The sequence below is a fragment of the Lissotriton vulgaris genome, chromosome 6 (assembly GCF_964263255.1).
Source record: "Lissotriton vulgaris chromosome 6, aLisVul1.2, whole genome shotgun sequence".
Classification (NCBI taxonomy): domain Eukaryota; kingdom Metazoa; phylum Chordata; class Amphibia; order Caudata; family Salamandridae; genus Lissotriton; species Lissotriton vulgaris.
Window position 1 is genome coordinate 432723632 of NC_141694.1, and position 15979 is coordinate 432739610.

At 34.9% G+C, this 15979-nt stretch overlaps 1 protein-coding gene across 3 annotated transcripts in view; it reads right to left on the reverse strand.

Annotated features, from left to right (window-relative positions):
• The window catches only part of DST (dystonin), a 1528317-nt gene that overhangs the window by 27679 nt on the left and 1484659 nt on the right, over positions 1-15979 (reverse strand). For all 3 annotated transcript variants that reach the window (XM_086926448.1, XM_086926449.1, XM_086926451.1), the window contains 6 exons: positions 10226-10355; positions 8630-8793; positions 4895-5057; positions 4333-4487; positions 4162-4236; positions 900-917 (listed from right to left, as the gene is read on the reverse strand). In XM_086926448.1, the coding sequence (XP_086782574.1) occupies positions 900-917; positions 4162-4236; positions 4333-4487; positions 4895-5057; positions 8630-8793; positions 10226-10355 (705 nt within the window). The remainder of the gene's footprint in view (positions 1-899; positions 918-4161; positions 4237-4332; positions 4488-4894; positions 5058-8629; positions 8794-10225; positions 10356-15979) is intronic.

Here is a 15979-nt window from a genome sequence, read left to right on the forward strand (position 1 = left end):
AAGCAATACAGAATTTTTGTGGTAACTGAGCATTTGTAGAATGCCCTCTAAATCGGAATGGGATAAACTGGATCACAGTGTCATTAGGTTGATATAAAGGGAGACAGATACAACAAGAGAAAGAGAATGCTACAGGAAGAGAGAGATTAAAAGAGTGAGAAAAAGATGGAAAGAGGTGGAAGCAGATAGAGATTAGAAATAGTAGCTATTTCAATAGCTGAGCGAAGGAAAATGAGAGGAAGAGAGGGGAAGAGCTTATGGAGAGCAGACAGAAACAGCAAAAAAAGAGGGAAAGTAAGAAGATAGGGAAATAGGGAGAAATGGCTAGAAATAGATGGAAAATAGATAGAAAGAGTCATTAAAACTTAATTAACACCTCAAATAAAAGCCTCAAAAGTAGGGGGTTGCAGTTGATTTGTTACAGTGCCTCAAATTAGTTAAGGCCCTGTTGACTGTATCTAAAGAAAGATTCTCATTTCTATTTTGTACACAAAAGCACAGACATCTGCCCTCCACCGCCACCTTATTGTGTAAAATTATTTTCACATATGTCTTTCGGTATGTGATATATTGTGCCTCAGTAATAATTATTTTGGGAGGCAATGTGCATCACAACAGAAAAATGCAATGATCTATGGATTCATGGCAAAAGCAAAATGTTTATTGAACCCTCCAGTGCCTTAATTGGTGCCTTTCAAAGCAATCTCAGCAGAACACAAATCACAAAAAAGAAACCGAGAGCAGAAACCCTTTTTGTAATTATTTTTGTATTAACAGAAATGCGGCAAACCAAACCAATTAATAAGCTGAAGATGGAAAGACGGAAACAAATAGCAAGCTGTAATGATTATGAGCAAAACATTGTTAAACACATCAAAGCACACTCCACTATTGTATACCTGATTTCCAAGGAAGAACTGACATGAAATAAAAAATGGAAAAGATAAAATTAGTTTAAAGCAAACGTTCTCATCACTATACATTTAAATATACCCTGCATATTGTGAGCCCAATTCCAGCATATTTGTGTGCATTATGCCCCCAGACCACATACTGTTTATTGGACAATTTTGAGCTCTCCTTGTAAAGCGCAGAATTCAATTACCCCATATACCCAACTTCAGTTGATTTCCCATTTTCTACCTTAAAATAAGGCAGGGCTTGGTAGCTTTTAGCTTGACGAGTACTGTCAAACTTAGAACATAAAGTGTGGCTTCAACCATGTCTTCATTTTCTGCCTCTTACTTCTATTTAGGCTATTGTCACAACATTACACAAAGCAACCAAGCGAGGGTAACTTCTTGATTTCAGTAGTTAACAATAGCCACGTCTGCCACTTCTTTCTGTTTACTAATATGATGAACATCATAGGAGAACTTCCTTTACCACACTGGGGTTTAGATGTAAGTAAGGCAAATTGAGACAGACAACTCTACTCAGGCTGCTCTCACGTATCTGGTTGAACTTGTCACTCTTTCTACCAAAACCAATAGGGTACACCTCGCTAAGATATGTCAAATGAATCGTATGTTGTTCTATTCAGTCTTTCTCGTATTTTGGTTGTACTATGAGATTTGTGCTTCACATTTTGATATCAGCATATTTCATTTTAATATTATATGTGATTCGCAGCCTGCTCATACCATTCTCATCTCTTAAATTTGAAGCTGGTTTGAGTTCCCTGCTTTCTTTCAGACTCTACAACATATGCTTAGGAGAAATTCATGCCACTGATACATTCTTTCAACTTACATCAACACATATGTGCCGGAAACATTGTGTAAAGGGAGAGTTACATTCCATTCTGACTTTTAAGGACCCTCTTATTACTTCTGAAACTGTAGAAAAGTATTCCACCTTCCAGTAAAATGGCAACGCATCTTACTTCCAGATAAAGGCCTGCTAGCTTTGTGTTGGTGATAATGCTGTAAATACTACAGTACTGTGCAATATAAATATACACAAGTGTACCAGGAGTCGAACATGCAAAAGGAGGAATCACAATGTAACATAAATGCAGTTAAGTATTCATTCTGTATCTTTGGTGACAAATTGGATATGTCAATTTATACTTTATTTTTAACAAACATAAATATAAGAGTCAGATGGGACCTACCCACCAATTTATAAATGAATGTGTGCATCAAATCTAAACCACCACAGATGATTATTCAGGATCATTTGAATGCTGAATTTGAAGTGTCTCGGGACTCTACTTGATGTATCTCACACATGAACTGACAAAAGGCCTTACACTTGCTGTTTTCCTAAATATAATACATGCGATCCTGCGATCTGTTTATTAAACTCTGTATCTAATCTCCTTATTACAGACGAGTTATGACCTCTCTAATCACCTGTAATAAAGAAATAACTCAACTGATCAACTCTAATAATTTATTACAGTTGAGTTCTGACTTCACAATGCCTACTGCCAAGGTGAAAAGTAGCTAAAAGAGCATAATTACATCTGCAGATTCAAGAACGAAAACTTGACCTGGGTTTTATTTCTTCTGATATGTTTTTCTAGTTCATTACAAAGGAGATATTTATGGCCATGTGTTTATTTTTGTCCATTTTAAGGTTCATTACCACAGCGATAGAATTGCTGAAAGTTTCTACTCAGTGTGAGCGACAGTATTTTTTATCTAACATTAAACTGATTCTAATATCTTTTTGCAAAACTAAGGTGTGCACATTTCGCAGTACAGATTCTGCTTTTCTTTTTCATGCCTGCTATGGACTCGAAAGAACAGGGCACCAAAAATAAGTTATTTGACAGTAGGGTGATGGTGTGATCATGTAGAATAAAGAACAAAATACCCTCTGTTGTACATTAAAGAGATATTGTCAGTTACCTCTTTGTATCAGAACATTATAGAAAAACTTGGCCTTCAGCTTCGTTCCTCTACATGGCGACTTGCAATATCTTTATAATCTTCAGCTAAGCGGCACTTTAGTGCTTGTGTATATGTATGTATATATATATATATATATTTATATATATATTTATATATATATCCCAACACCAATTGTCCTGTCGCAGAGGGAGCACCTTAGAGTTGGTGCCAGAGTCGAGACCAGGACAGGGTCTCGTAAATATTCCACACGAAGAAAATGATTACTCTGGCACTCCGCTTGGTAATTCACATTAATTTATTCCGCAAACTGTGATAGCCTACGCGTTTCGAACGTATAGTTCCTTCTTCCGGCAGTGTCATACAATTGTCCCTTTTCGCTTTCCATATTTATATTGTTAAATATTTACCATGCATGCTGGGATATGTAGTTTGCACAAAACTTTGTATGTAACTTTATTCAGTAACATTTAGACAAAGTTGACACCTGTTGTTTACGAGTGGGACTATGTGCTAGCAAGGTTATTTTGCTGTGCTTAATTTAATCGCAGCTGTGTTGCCATCATTTTATTATTTGATGCATTGTTTCACTTTTCTTTGCGATTTTTGTAAGATCGCGGGTCATTACCGCATCCAGTTATAATGCGGTGATTTGTTTTGGGCTGAGTGCCATTGTCATAGCTGTATTAAGCGCTGGCGCGTGTCCTCTCGTCTGTGTTCTATCCCTTTGTGCAGCATCAGATTTGACCTGATTTGATATATGTAAGCAATTTAAAAAACAGAAACAGCCCCTTTGTTTCTTTCTAAGTTTTAGTGATGTTCTCCTCTCAAACAATTGTCGAGAAACACTAAAGGACTTGAGAAGGTCTACTGATTTAAGTTAGCATCATACAATAAAATACTATTAAGGAGGATTTTGTAAGCAAATGACATTTGTATGGACTGCTTTGTCTTAAAGAACCCTAGATGAGATCGAACATTGAGTAACTGTTGAGGCCCTTGCTCCTCAGACCTCCATAAGAACATATTCCTCTTTGTATGTGGTTGTATGACTCGATGCTTCTGTCTACCAAATATGTGCCTCCATTTATCAGAGAAAGATGTTTTGTGTAGTTGTTTTCATGTTCACAGAAGGCATCAATGCAATATTGGATGAATACGAAGAAAATAGGAATTAGCCCCAGTTTGCTTATTTGAGAGCAAGTTCCTACAGCTCTTGGGTAAATCAAATTTATGTTTATCAGGCAATATAACCAGAAAGTTAGCCTACACCAAATGTAGGTCATTAAGGAAGATGACTTACCCTATATTTGTTGTCCCCAATTTGCTCAACTTGGAATCGCTTTGCACACTTACATTTAGCAACCTGCCGCGTCACCTGGAAAAAGCATGATAGAGAAGCAAATTTCAATTGTACAAATTAATCTAATACACAAACGAAAAAAGAGTTGGTCAGACATTAAAGAATTCATACCTCATCTTCAATTTTATCAGCATCTGTTAGTGGTTTGTAAGCATCCTTATTAGGATGAAGTGCTGCGACAAATTCATAATAATCAATATATCCATCACCATCTCTATCAAAGATGTCAGCCACAGCACTCATCTCTAATCGACTGGTTGGGAACTCTACAGGTAAAAAGAAAATACACAAGCATTTTGACTTTGCTCTTCATTGAACAGATGAAAGTGAAAAAAGCTTAGATAATTATACGTTTTATCAAAGTAATAGACGAGACAACATGAGCATAGTCACACCAAGGTGTAGTCCTATTAAGAAATTGCAATATGCATCCATTTTCTGTACTGGATTCAACATAAGATATTTCAGTTAAATTGTAAATCATTCTAAGGTGCAGTTATTCATTGAAAACATACACTAGGCAGCACAACCTAGAATACTCATTTTAGGCTACCTGAGAGTTAACCCTGGCGATTATTCAGAAAAACCTAAAATATATATTTTTTATCATTAATTCAAGATATTGTAAATTGGTGCATCATAAACATGACAAGTTTATTGAAAAAATACTTACTTGACGACAGAATTCCTTCAATAAATTCCTGCCGTGTTATCTTTCCATCCTGATCTTTATCTATTCGTCGGAAAAAGTCCATTACGCGAGATTTCTTGTGGTTCATCCACCGCATATACTTTTTCCTCCAAACATCAAAATCAAAGTTGGCAAATTCCCTCAACTGGAAAAGAAATGATTTGTTTTTAATTTGCTGGGACCTAAACATTAGTTAGGAGTTGTAAACCATTGGCACACATTTTTAACATTGATGCAAGCTTGCCATCCACCAATGTATCAATTATATACATAAATGCTTCAAATAGTTTTTGTATTTAAGAGATTAAGGAGACAATATGTATAGTTCAAACTATACACCAACCATTTTTTAGCACTAATTTATGGAAAGAAAGATTGAATCAGATCAGTTATAAAGACTCATTATTGTAGTGCCCCTATCAGCCTTTACCTATGTTCACATAAAAAGATAAACTAGAGATTTCCTAACAGGTTGTTCCCAAAATGCAATTAGATCCCCATGGAAATAAATTTTAAAACACTAGACCAATCCCAACACGTGTTTTGAGATGAAAACTGTGATCCATTCACTTTATTAGGGCATTTCATTTTGAAAACATATGAACATTTACAACAGGACAATGGAACCATTGAGAGGTGGCATCAAACTGAATAGACTTGGTAGTAATAAGCAAATGTGATAGCAAGAAACTGAGACCTTCAGGATTTTCACATTAAAATCCATCACTTAAGCACTTAATCAGGATGATAAGTTGCACACCTCTGTGAAAATCTCATGAAGATTCTAATATCTTCTTTATCTTCTTTATCTGATAATCCCTTGTTATGTCTCAGACTTTGAAAGACATTGAAGTTACACAAAACATTGAGAAAAACATTGTTTCCTTAATAATTCAAAATGAAATGATTATGACAGTGCATACGTTTATGATAATGTACTTTTAGGAGTGGCCTTAGAATGCGTTAATACTTTTTTAGTTGTTCTCACTTTCTTAAAGATCTCATGAAAATTATGATTTCTCCTTTAACTGATAATTCCTTCATTCCTGCTTCTAATTAAGAGCTTATAGGATCCTCCTCCAAAATAAAATGGCTCAAGACAGACATTGTTATATTAATATATTGTGATAATATGCAGGTTTTTCTATGAACTTTTATGAGTGGCCTTAGAGACCATTAATGCTGTTCCTTATGTTGTCTCAAAAACATATTTTCTTTCTTTTAAGATTAATGTTATAAAATTATCATTCATGTGTTCTTTGTGATAAATACTGCAAATAATAATTTGTCAAACATTTTGAACTTAGATTCCAATGGCAAAGTGAGTTTCATATAAAGACATCTGTTGGGTGTGGAGCTCTTTAAATCTTTTGTTTAAACATATAAAACTTAAATGGTCACCAGCATTAACGCAAAAAGTTAGCGCAATGGGAAGGCAATGCCTAAGATTCATATTTTCAGGGTGTGAATTAGGTGTCAGCCTAAGAATGTTTGAAAACCATTATTAAACTAATAATTTATCATCATAAATATATTATACATTTATTTCATTTTTAAAAAAAGGATATTAGGAATATGTGGTACTCATAAATAAACAAATATGGAGACAGTTTCCTTTACCCTGAAGAAAGCCAATATTTGTAGTATGAATTACCGTTGTGATCCATATTTGATTAGATTTTCCCTAGCCTGGCGATATACACACACTAGAATTCCAAGATTGCACCCACTATAAGTAGAAACCCCAGATCACACATGCGCTATCTGCCACTCAGCATTAACTGTGGAGTAAGGATGGAGATTAACATGTCTTAACCTGAATCAGCGAGTGAATAACTTTTTTTTTTTTGGGCTTTACAATGCCGTGTGAGATCTGGGAGCAGAAGAGCACAAAATCAATATGCTAAAATCTTGTTGTAGATTGAATCATATTCGTTTAGAAAACATGGGCGTATCTTACTACTCAGCGTTAACTTTGCTGAAAGGAATGGTTTGCTTACTATGCCTTAACTAAGATTAGTGAATAGATGACTCAATTTGATATTTGGCTTTGGAATGCCTCATGTAATTTGGAAGCAGAAAAGTGAACACATTTTCATTCCGATTTTTTCTTAGATTGTGTGCTGAGAATTAAAAAAAATATGGGCAAATTTGAATGTCAAAGGAACTTCTTAAAATCATGTTGTACTTTCTAATATACTATGAAGGGTAAGCGAATAATTGAGAACATCAACATATCAAAATTGTCTGCTAAGCATTTAATTATCTTTTTTGAGGACTCTAATGAATTTTTAACATAAGTAATTAAAATAGGTCAGATAATATAGAAGGTTCGGTTGCCTCTTTTGCAGATTTATACATCTCAGTTATGGCAATATTAACTGACTTACTATGTAGTGAGGAAGCTAAGTACTGTCTACATTTCTGGGCTGAAAATACTGAGAAAGAAACTGTTGTCATTTGTCATGATGTAACTTGTGGGTACATATGTCTCTTGAAAAATACGCTTCACCAATACATGGACTATTTGACCCCTGATGACACAGTATGAAATAAATTAGTTTTTTGTAGGATCTGCCTCATGCCAAAAAAACAGTATAATTTCTGAAACAGGAAGGATGGGGGATGCATCTTTATGACAGTACTGTTAGAACAAAAGAGTTCTAATAATTACAATAAAATCAGTGAGAAAAAGACTGATATTAGAATATAATTATAATATTTTTACAGTCATATTTATGCAATTTAATATTTGTTTAGCTTAATGCTATATGAAATTTAAGTTTAATTTCTGAGTACAATTCAGTTTTCTTTTAGTTTCTTGTCTTTATAAAAAATCCTTTTTTCTTTACTGATGCTCTAGCTTTGTTTATAGGAATTCTTCTTGATGGTTCCATTGTCCAATTGTAATATATTTGCAAGTTTTAAACATGAAAAGCCCAGATGAACCGACTGGATTACTGTTTCTGTTGCAAAAAACAAAACACGAGCTGGCTTTATTCTTATTTTTTTTAATTTATTTCAAGTTTCGGAAAAACATTTTTCAAGCCTCTTTTTTGTGTTTCTTAGTATAGTTCATTGTGACCAGTAGGAGAATGTTTGGTTCTAACTAGATAAGATTGGAGGTTTTGTAAGATGAAAGATCTGTACATTGTTTTTCCTGTCTCTGGGATAGGAACTGGTAAACCAACAGATTCAAAAAGTGAAGCTAGGAATGGGAATGTACTAGGATTCAGAACTGAGAAGTATGATAGCTTGGAAAGAAGAGCATACAGTCAGGGTTACAATTTGGAAGTGATTCATAAAGGGTTTTGTGAGGGTGGAACAATACTTTAAATTTGATCCCACAGAGTTTCCGTCCCACTGTAAATTTCTTGGTAATTAAATTGCTAACCTACACATCAGAGGTCTAACAGAATAGCTGCATTTTGAATTGTAGATTGTAGTGGCTCCACAAACAACATAGTCATGGCTGGATGATTATGTGTAGGATGAAATGGAAGACAAGCTGCTAACCAAAGTTGAAATTTTTTTTGTCATACTATTTATTTAATTCACTTGAGACGTATTTAGCACACTACGTTAATGATAATGTAATCTACTGTTTGAGGCAACCTGCACAATTCAAGACTTTACTTGCAATGCTACCATACATTTATCTGCTAACATCACCCTCAGACATTTTGTGAGGAAAAACAATGCAATTGAATTTGCTACCTCTTCTAATCGGTCTAGTGCATCATTGAGGTTTCTTCTTCTTTCCAAGGCCAGAAGCCAGACTTGCTGCCATTTGCCAACAAGCATATTAACACGAGGATCCTTGGTTTCAATCTGTGCTTGAGCCCCTTGTGGATACATGCCGGGAGTAGGATGGCGTTTTCCTACAAGAAAGTACAGAGCCTTAAGACACACCCATCAACATGTTTAAGTAATAAAGGCACCAACAGCAACAAAATGTGAGTTCTAAAGAAAATGGATCACCTATTGACACTTAATAAATTACCTGCATTTCTATCTCATCTTTTGATTAGATGTCTGCTAATGTTTGATAGGCCTTTGTATTATAAAAAAGAATCAAAATACTAAGGGGCCTATTCACAAACGGTATTTTTAGTACTTTAATAGTACTATAACAATACTACTAAAGGACTGAAAAATGCTATTATTATTCTTACACATGTAGAGTGCAATATTACTTACAAAGGTGTTATGGCACTGGGAGTACACTGAAGATTGTGATTACAGTCTAATGGATACTTAAGTATAAAAATCAATTAAAGTGTGTAGAGCCAGGATTTAAGTGCCTTCCTGAACCAAAGTCAGTCAAAAGCAGCTCGGAAGGGAGAGAGTCTCATAACACGGCATAACACGGCAGTCCAGACTGAGAAAGCACAACTGCCCACTCAGGCCTACCTGAATTTAGGAATAACATGACCTATTCACAAACCTACAAGGTAAATCTCTACCCCCAGTTTTCCGATGTTTTTGTATGGTGATCTTCACACATGTAAATTTGGAAGGGACAGGGGGAGTGGCTGGAAAAAGGGGTATACTTAGTTCTAAATGGGGGTTCTAAAATCTATCTCAATGGAAAACATTCCCCACCCTGTATTATAAACAATAATACGAAGGAGTAGAGCATAGGCAATGAATATTCCCACCATATTCTGTATCTCTTCCATCCCATCCTTCCTACCCTGCTTGCCAGAAGAAAACCTATCAAGCCTTGAAATGATTATCCAACTCACTTAACCCTAATTCCTATTGTCAAGCAATTATGAATATTGGAACAAGACCTGCAACTGTCAGGAAGCACTGAAATTCCATCCGACCTTTAAATTACTGCACTGGCTTCCCCTAACAGCCAGTATGATTTCCATCCAATATCCTATGTCTCACCTACAAATACATCTGTGGAAGAGCCCATAAATATGTAATAAGCAAAATACAGGACTAAAGTATGCTTTTACACAACGGAGGGAAAACACCTCCACACCAGCAACTCAAATGTCCCTGCTACAATACACTTACAATGATATTCAGCAATGATTTCAACCATCTCTTCTATGAAAAAGTCTCACATTGTTTTTCTACTAAAACCTCTAGTCACTCATGCCTTCTAAGCAGTCCCATGAAGTTCATTTCATAGAACAACTCTAAATAAGTGCATTCCTCCATTCACATTAGTATTATAAACTTTAAAGAGTGGTTTAATCCCCTTATATAAATTCAAATCTAATCAGTCTTGATTCTCACCAGTAAATACAGTAACCTACTTGTACGAAGGGCATAGTAAAATGTCACAAGACTTACTTGAATTTCTCCCTTTGTCTGGGACGGGGATGTTAGAATGCACTGGACCATGGTCAGCTGCCTTTCTCTTGTACGTTTTGGTAAGTTTGTCCACATCTGGCTGCTTTCTGGTCATTTCTTCCATGAATGACTGCAACCACAAAACAAACATAAAATTAATACATGAACAGAATATATCAAAGAATTCTTTGAAGGGGTATTCATACAAAATATTGAGAAAAAAAGATTGAGGAGCAGAAATATCAAGTTTGAAATATTGTGATGCACAAATATCATGTGCAAAAATAACGTTGACAAGAACATCCATTTTAAGGTAAGTATTATTGATGTTAAAAATATCTATGTTGTAAATATCGATGTTAAAAATATCTATGTTGCTAATATTGTGTAAAAAATATTGTTAATAGTATTGTTCTTCAATTATTTTCATATATTTTTGTATATATTTTAATTGTATATATTATAAATTGTTTAATTATTGTTAATATTTTTTAATATAGTTTGCCCAGTTTTGTGTTGTTTTAAAACTTTATTTAACAGTTTATTTTCATTTTAAGTACTGTAGCAGACTTTGGGGTTCTATAGGAGTACAGGGTGGGAAGTAAACTAAATTATTTAATTTTGAGTTAATAATAAGTATTTAATTGATAATTAAGTTAATTGTGTAATTAATTTTTGTGATTACGTTTAGTTTTAGGTGCTGTTGTGGGGCTTTTAGGGGTATATGGCGGGAAATTATATGATTATTATTATTTAATAATTAATGTGCAATTATTATAAGTTATCTAATAGATAAGTAATTTTGTAAATTGTTAAATTAATGTAATTCTTTTGGTGTGAGTTGTGTATTTTTTACGGGTAATGGGTGCGAAGAAAATTAATTATAATAATGAATATTGAATGGCAATTATTAATAGTTATTTAATTGATAATTATGTAAATTGTGTAATTAAGTACTATTTTAAGTTATATATCAGGTTGTTGTGTTTTGTAGAGGCAAAGAGTAGGAAGTTAATAAATATAATAATGCATTGTTAGCTGTAAATTGTTTATTAGATAATTAATTATGTAAACTATGTAATTAAGATCTTTTTAAATTAAATATTAGTTGCATGTTGTTAGGTTTGTAGGGATAAAGGGATAAAGGGTGGGAAGTTAATTTAATATAATTATTTTATTATTAGTTAACTTTTAATAATTGTTTAATCGATAATTATGTAAAATTTGTAAAGAGGAAATCATGACATATTAAACAGAAGAAATATTCTGAAATTGGTTTAATCTCTTCTCTGTATAAGATTTTTCAGGCACTTCCTGGCTGGGAAAACAAGAGCAAACAGAAACCAGCTGGGCAAACCAGAAAATAGGAAATGTAATACTAAGTTACTCTGAATCATTCAAGAAAAGGGGCATTTCTATGGCCAAAATTAAGAAGGAGAAGTATCCAAGCATATTGGAAGCTTTTATGGGGACAGCGTCATAAAATTGTATACACATGAGACATTAAGCAGCTTACAGATCAGCTTGTGGCCCAATTTCAAACTATTTATTTGAAGATTTCCAAAATATTAAAATTCAATGTCTCAACACACCAGGGTCAGTGACAATCCATCCATCAGTTGATCAAGATTTACCCACACATTGGCAATCAAGAAGCCTGGCTGGTTTTCATCTAGCTAACATCTGACCATCTATAGGACATCAAAAGTGGTGTAGGGACTTGTAATGCATTGTTTCAGCTAATAAGCTGGAATACTGCTGGACTTACAGCAAAAAAGGTGACTAAAAATTGGTATCTGTTTATCAAAGAATTTCAAATCTAGTGCTTTCAAGAGATTTCAGCCTGGAATAAAGTAGATCAGGAAGATTTAGTCAATTATAGTATTCCAGTGATAAAGTCCACCAGAGGAAGACGCAAAGGAGGTCTTGCCCATTTTGGTTTCAAAAAGCCATAATGTTAACATTTAATACCATAAAATGTGCAATATCTCAAGGCAAGAAATGAAATGTACTTTTTAGGAAATGTTTGATGTCTATCTTTCATGAGGAAATAAAAATATGAAGATTTGTCTACAAAATGTCCTGTAACAGAAAATCCAGGGTGCTAGACCAGACCACTATCTGAATAATAAGAGAGTGCACCATCAAAAATGGCAGATATTAATGGTGTCTATTTGAGGGAGCGGGAATCATTGATTGAAGAAGCAGTATGGAACATCCCCAACTTCACTTCTATAGCCGTTAATCAGACCAAGCCAGACATTTTGCAATCTAATGTTAACTAATGCCATTCAAAAAGTAAATGGTCTAACTTTTTAGGATATGCCAGCAAAAACAAATCTTTGCATCTGGAAAAAGGTTAAGGTTAAGCCTAACAGATTATTGTATCATGATCAGTCTTAGAGCTTGGCATTTTGTCAGAGGTATGAAAACTACCGAAAGAGTTGAGAGCAACTACAGTCTTTTGACAGCAGTACTAAGTCTGCCTGGCTTGGCTTCCGACTACTGGAGTTTTAGCCCTGCATGCTAATCATATCAAACTAGCCTTAGAAAATAAGAACCATGACCATGAGGCTAACTCCATTTGAAAATGCAGTTATCAAGAACGACTGAAAAGGCAAAATATCTGATATAAAAGCTTTTAAAAGCCTCAAATATCTACTCACTGCAACATCAGTAAACTATTGGAAAGTGGGACCAGATTGTAAATTATCCGAAACAAAGCTTAAATGGTTTGATACTGAGTGTTTTTGCCATGAGAGCTCTGTCGCATTCTCTTTGAACAAAGCATTAAACGGTCAGATTAGAAGAAACTCTTAGACTAGCCAAGTCAGCCTATAAGCGGCTAGTCAAAATCAAACCGGACAATCTGGCGAATAGAATAAGAGGTACAATTCAGATGGCTGTCAGGAAAAAAGACTCCAGACAGTTCTGGGTTCTAATCAGATGTGGTTGTGTAGATCAGAAAGGGCACTTGGAATCAGTAATCAACTGCATGGGTGGAAATTTTCCCAGAATGTGCCAGGAAAAACCGGATTTGCTTGCAAAGTCAAAATGGGGCGAGGGGCAGCAAACTTATGCAGTAAAGCATATGACTACTCAAACAATGACCCAGACAAATACAGGACATATGACTGGTTAATTGAGGCTTCACCAGAGCCCAGCACGACCCTGCAGCAATTCACAGAGAAGGAGGTCTAAACAGCTATCTTTACCAAAGGCCAGGGAAAGCCCCATCCATCAATAAGATGCTATTAGTTGATTTTCAAAACAATCCTACATTCTGGGCCCCAATACTTTTAAAGCAATTTGGACTCATAATAAGGAACCTATATCTTGGAATCTGACTATTATAACACCTATGCCCAAAAAAAGATCTGTAGTGATTCAGTAATTAAAGACCAATCTCATTAAAGGATGGAGCGGAAAACTCTACAATAATTGGACCAAGAAAAATAACATATTATCTTATCTTCAATCTGTTTTCCAGATAGGAGTTTGGGCTGTAGGTCGAGCTATGAGGCTGTATTTAACAAACTTAAAGTACACAGCAATTAGGAAAGCATTAATATACCTGGCCATTATCGACCTGAAGATGGCCTTTGATTCTGTGGGCAGAAGATTACTATAAGCAACTCTAAGAACAAATGGTGTATGGATCAACATCATCTCAGAAATACAGGACCTGTATCAGGGGACCAAGACACGAATGAGAGACAGCCCAAGTGGCAAATTTACACCTGAATTTAACATCCAACTGGGAGTGCAACAAGGTTGCATTCACGTCTCAATATAATTCAACCCATCGATGTCGGCGAGTATCTCACTGATACGAACCTGGACATGCAGGTGTTCAAATGCAAATATGTTTTCACGGACGAAGCAGTACTTCTGTCAGGGATGGAGGTGGCTATGCATAGTCTCCAAGGTTTCAAAAACAAAACTCAAAAAACGTACTATTAATACTACAAATACAAAATTCATGCAAATAAATATGATGACTGTTAAAATCTACTTTTAAGATCTACTGAGCAAACTTGGAAAGAGTCAACAAATTCAATAATCTCAGCATCTGTATAGAGGTAAAGCTGACATGGGCTATGCAGCTGGCAAAATGTGAGTCATTGATGGTTCACTGTTTAGACGTAATCGTATGTTTTGTTAACATATTTGGCACAAGATCAACAGAATAAGCAATAAATGTTTACAGATTTAAAGCTTTAGCCACTGGCTCCTATAGAGCTGAGCTATGGGGCTATAGAAAGACACACGACTTACAAAAAGTTGGGAATAGGTTTCTGAGACACCTTCTCTCGCCATGGCCCAGGGACATCAATGGACACATTGATGGAGGAAGTGGGGCTACGTAGAATCACTTTTGACATTTTCTTTTGAGACAATTTTGTACTGAATTAGGAGGTCTACTAAGCACCTAGATACCTATCAAAAAGCACTTGTGGATATCCTTAACATCAAAGGGTTAACTTCATTGGGTTGGGGTGATCACATAGTTACAAATTTAAATGGTATTGGATGCCCAGTGTAATGAGACAAGGCAGGCTCAATGACTAGAGAGAGTAGGAAGTACATCAAAGAGTGTTACTGGGGACAAACTATGGCCTCTTAGGACAACAAGTGCAGTTGTCTAACAAATTTGTTTTTGAATGTTAATCCATCAATTTCCTATGACTGAGAAACAGAGATTAAATTTGAAATTTAGACTTGCCATTTTACCAATATTGGCTTTCACAAAAGGATGGTTTAACAAAAATTTGAGCACATATGTCTGCACTTATAAATTAGGAAGACGAGAGACTGCAGCTAATCTATGCAGGAAAGAAGACAATTATTTTGAGCCTTATTTTTAAAACATTACAAAAGGAGATATCAAGAGGCCATGAAGTTCTGTCTTTGGAATGACTCTGACACTATTTACCAGGTCATTGATAGGTACAACATGCAAGGTTGGAAATTAACCAGATCCTCTTAAAGATGACTTATTTCAATGTTTGCATATTTTCAGGAGATCCTAATTTATTAATGCACTGCAATTTAACACTTATTTATTCCTGATTAAGTAAAACTGTTTGATATTTTTAGGAAAAAATAATAATAATATTTAATCTTGATGTAGATATGCAGTTTTAAGGATTTTTATATTTATATGGTTAAATAACTGAAACATAGTTTTGATTGATTTATTGGACTGGGTGCTAAACAATTTATTTTGCAAGTTTTCCTCTGTACTTAGTCGTAAAACTCAAAATATTGTGTTTTTCCCTACATAAATGTTGCCAGCTTTCACGGTGCAAAATTTGTGCAAGGAAAAATGCTGGATCTGCTTGAGATTTGATCACATATTGTAATCCTTGGCTTGAAGTATGTGACATAAAAATAATAACTGGCCCTAGTGTAAGAAGTGACTTAATGAATATTGGAGACTTTATTGATAGAAGCAATTCATTTAGAATGCACCTCAAATTAACAATCTGGAAAAATTAAATTGCAGAAAAATGCTTTCCTTTCTGCAAAATTTGACTTCACTACTACCTGTACTCTTCGGATACACTGTTAGCAAACTGTAGGGCTGATTTAGAGTTTGGTGGACAGGCTACTCCATCACAAAGGTTACGGATATCCCGCCTGCCTTATTAAGTGCACTATATCCTATAACACTTTTTATGAGGCAGACAGGATATCCACCACATTGTGACAGAGTAACCTGTCCATCAAACTCTAAATCAAGCCCTGTGT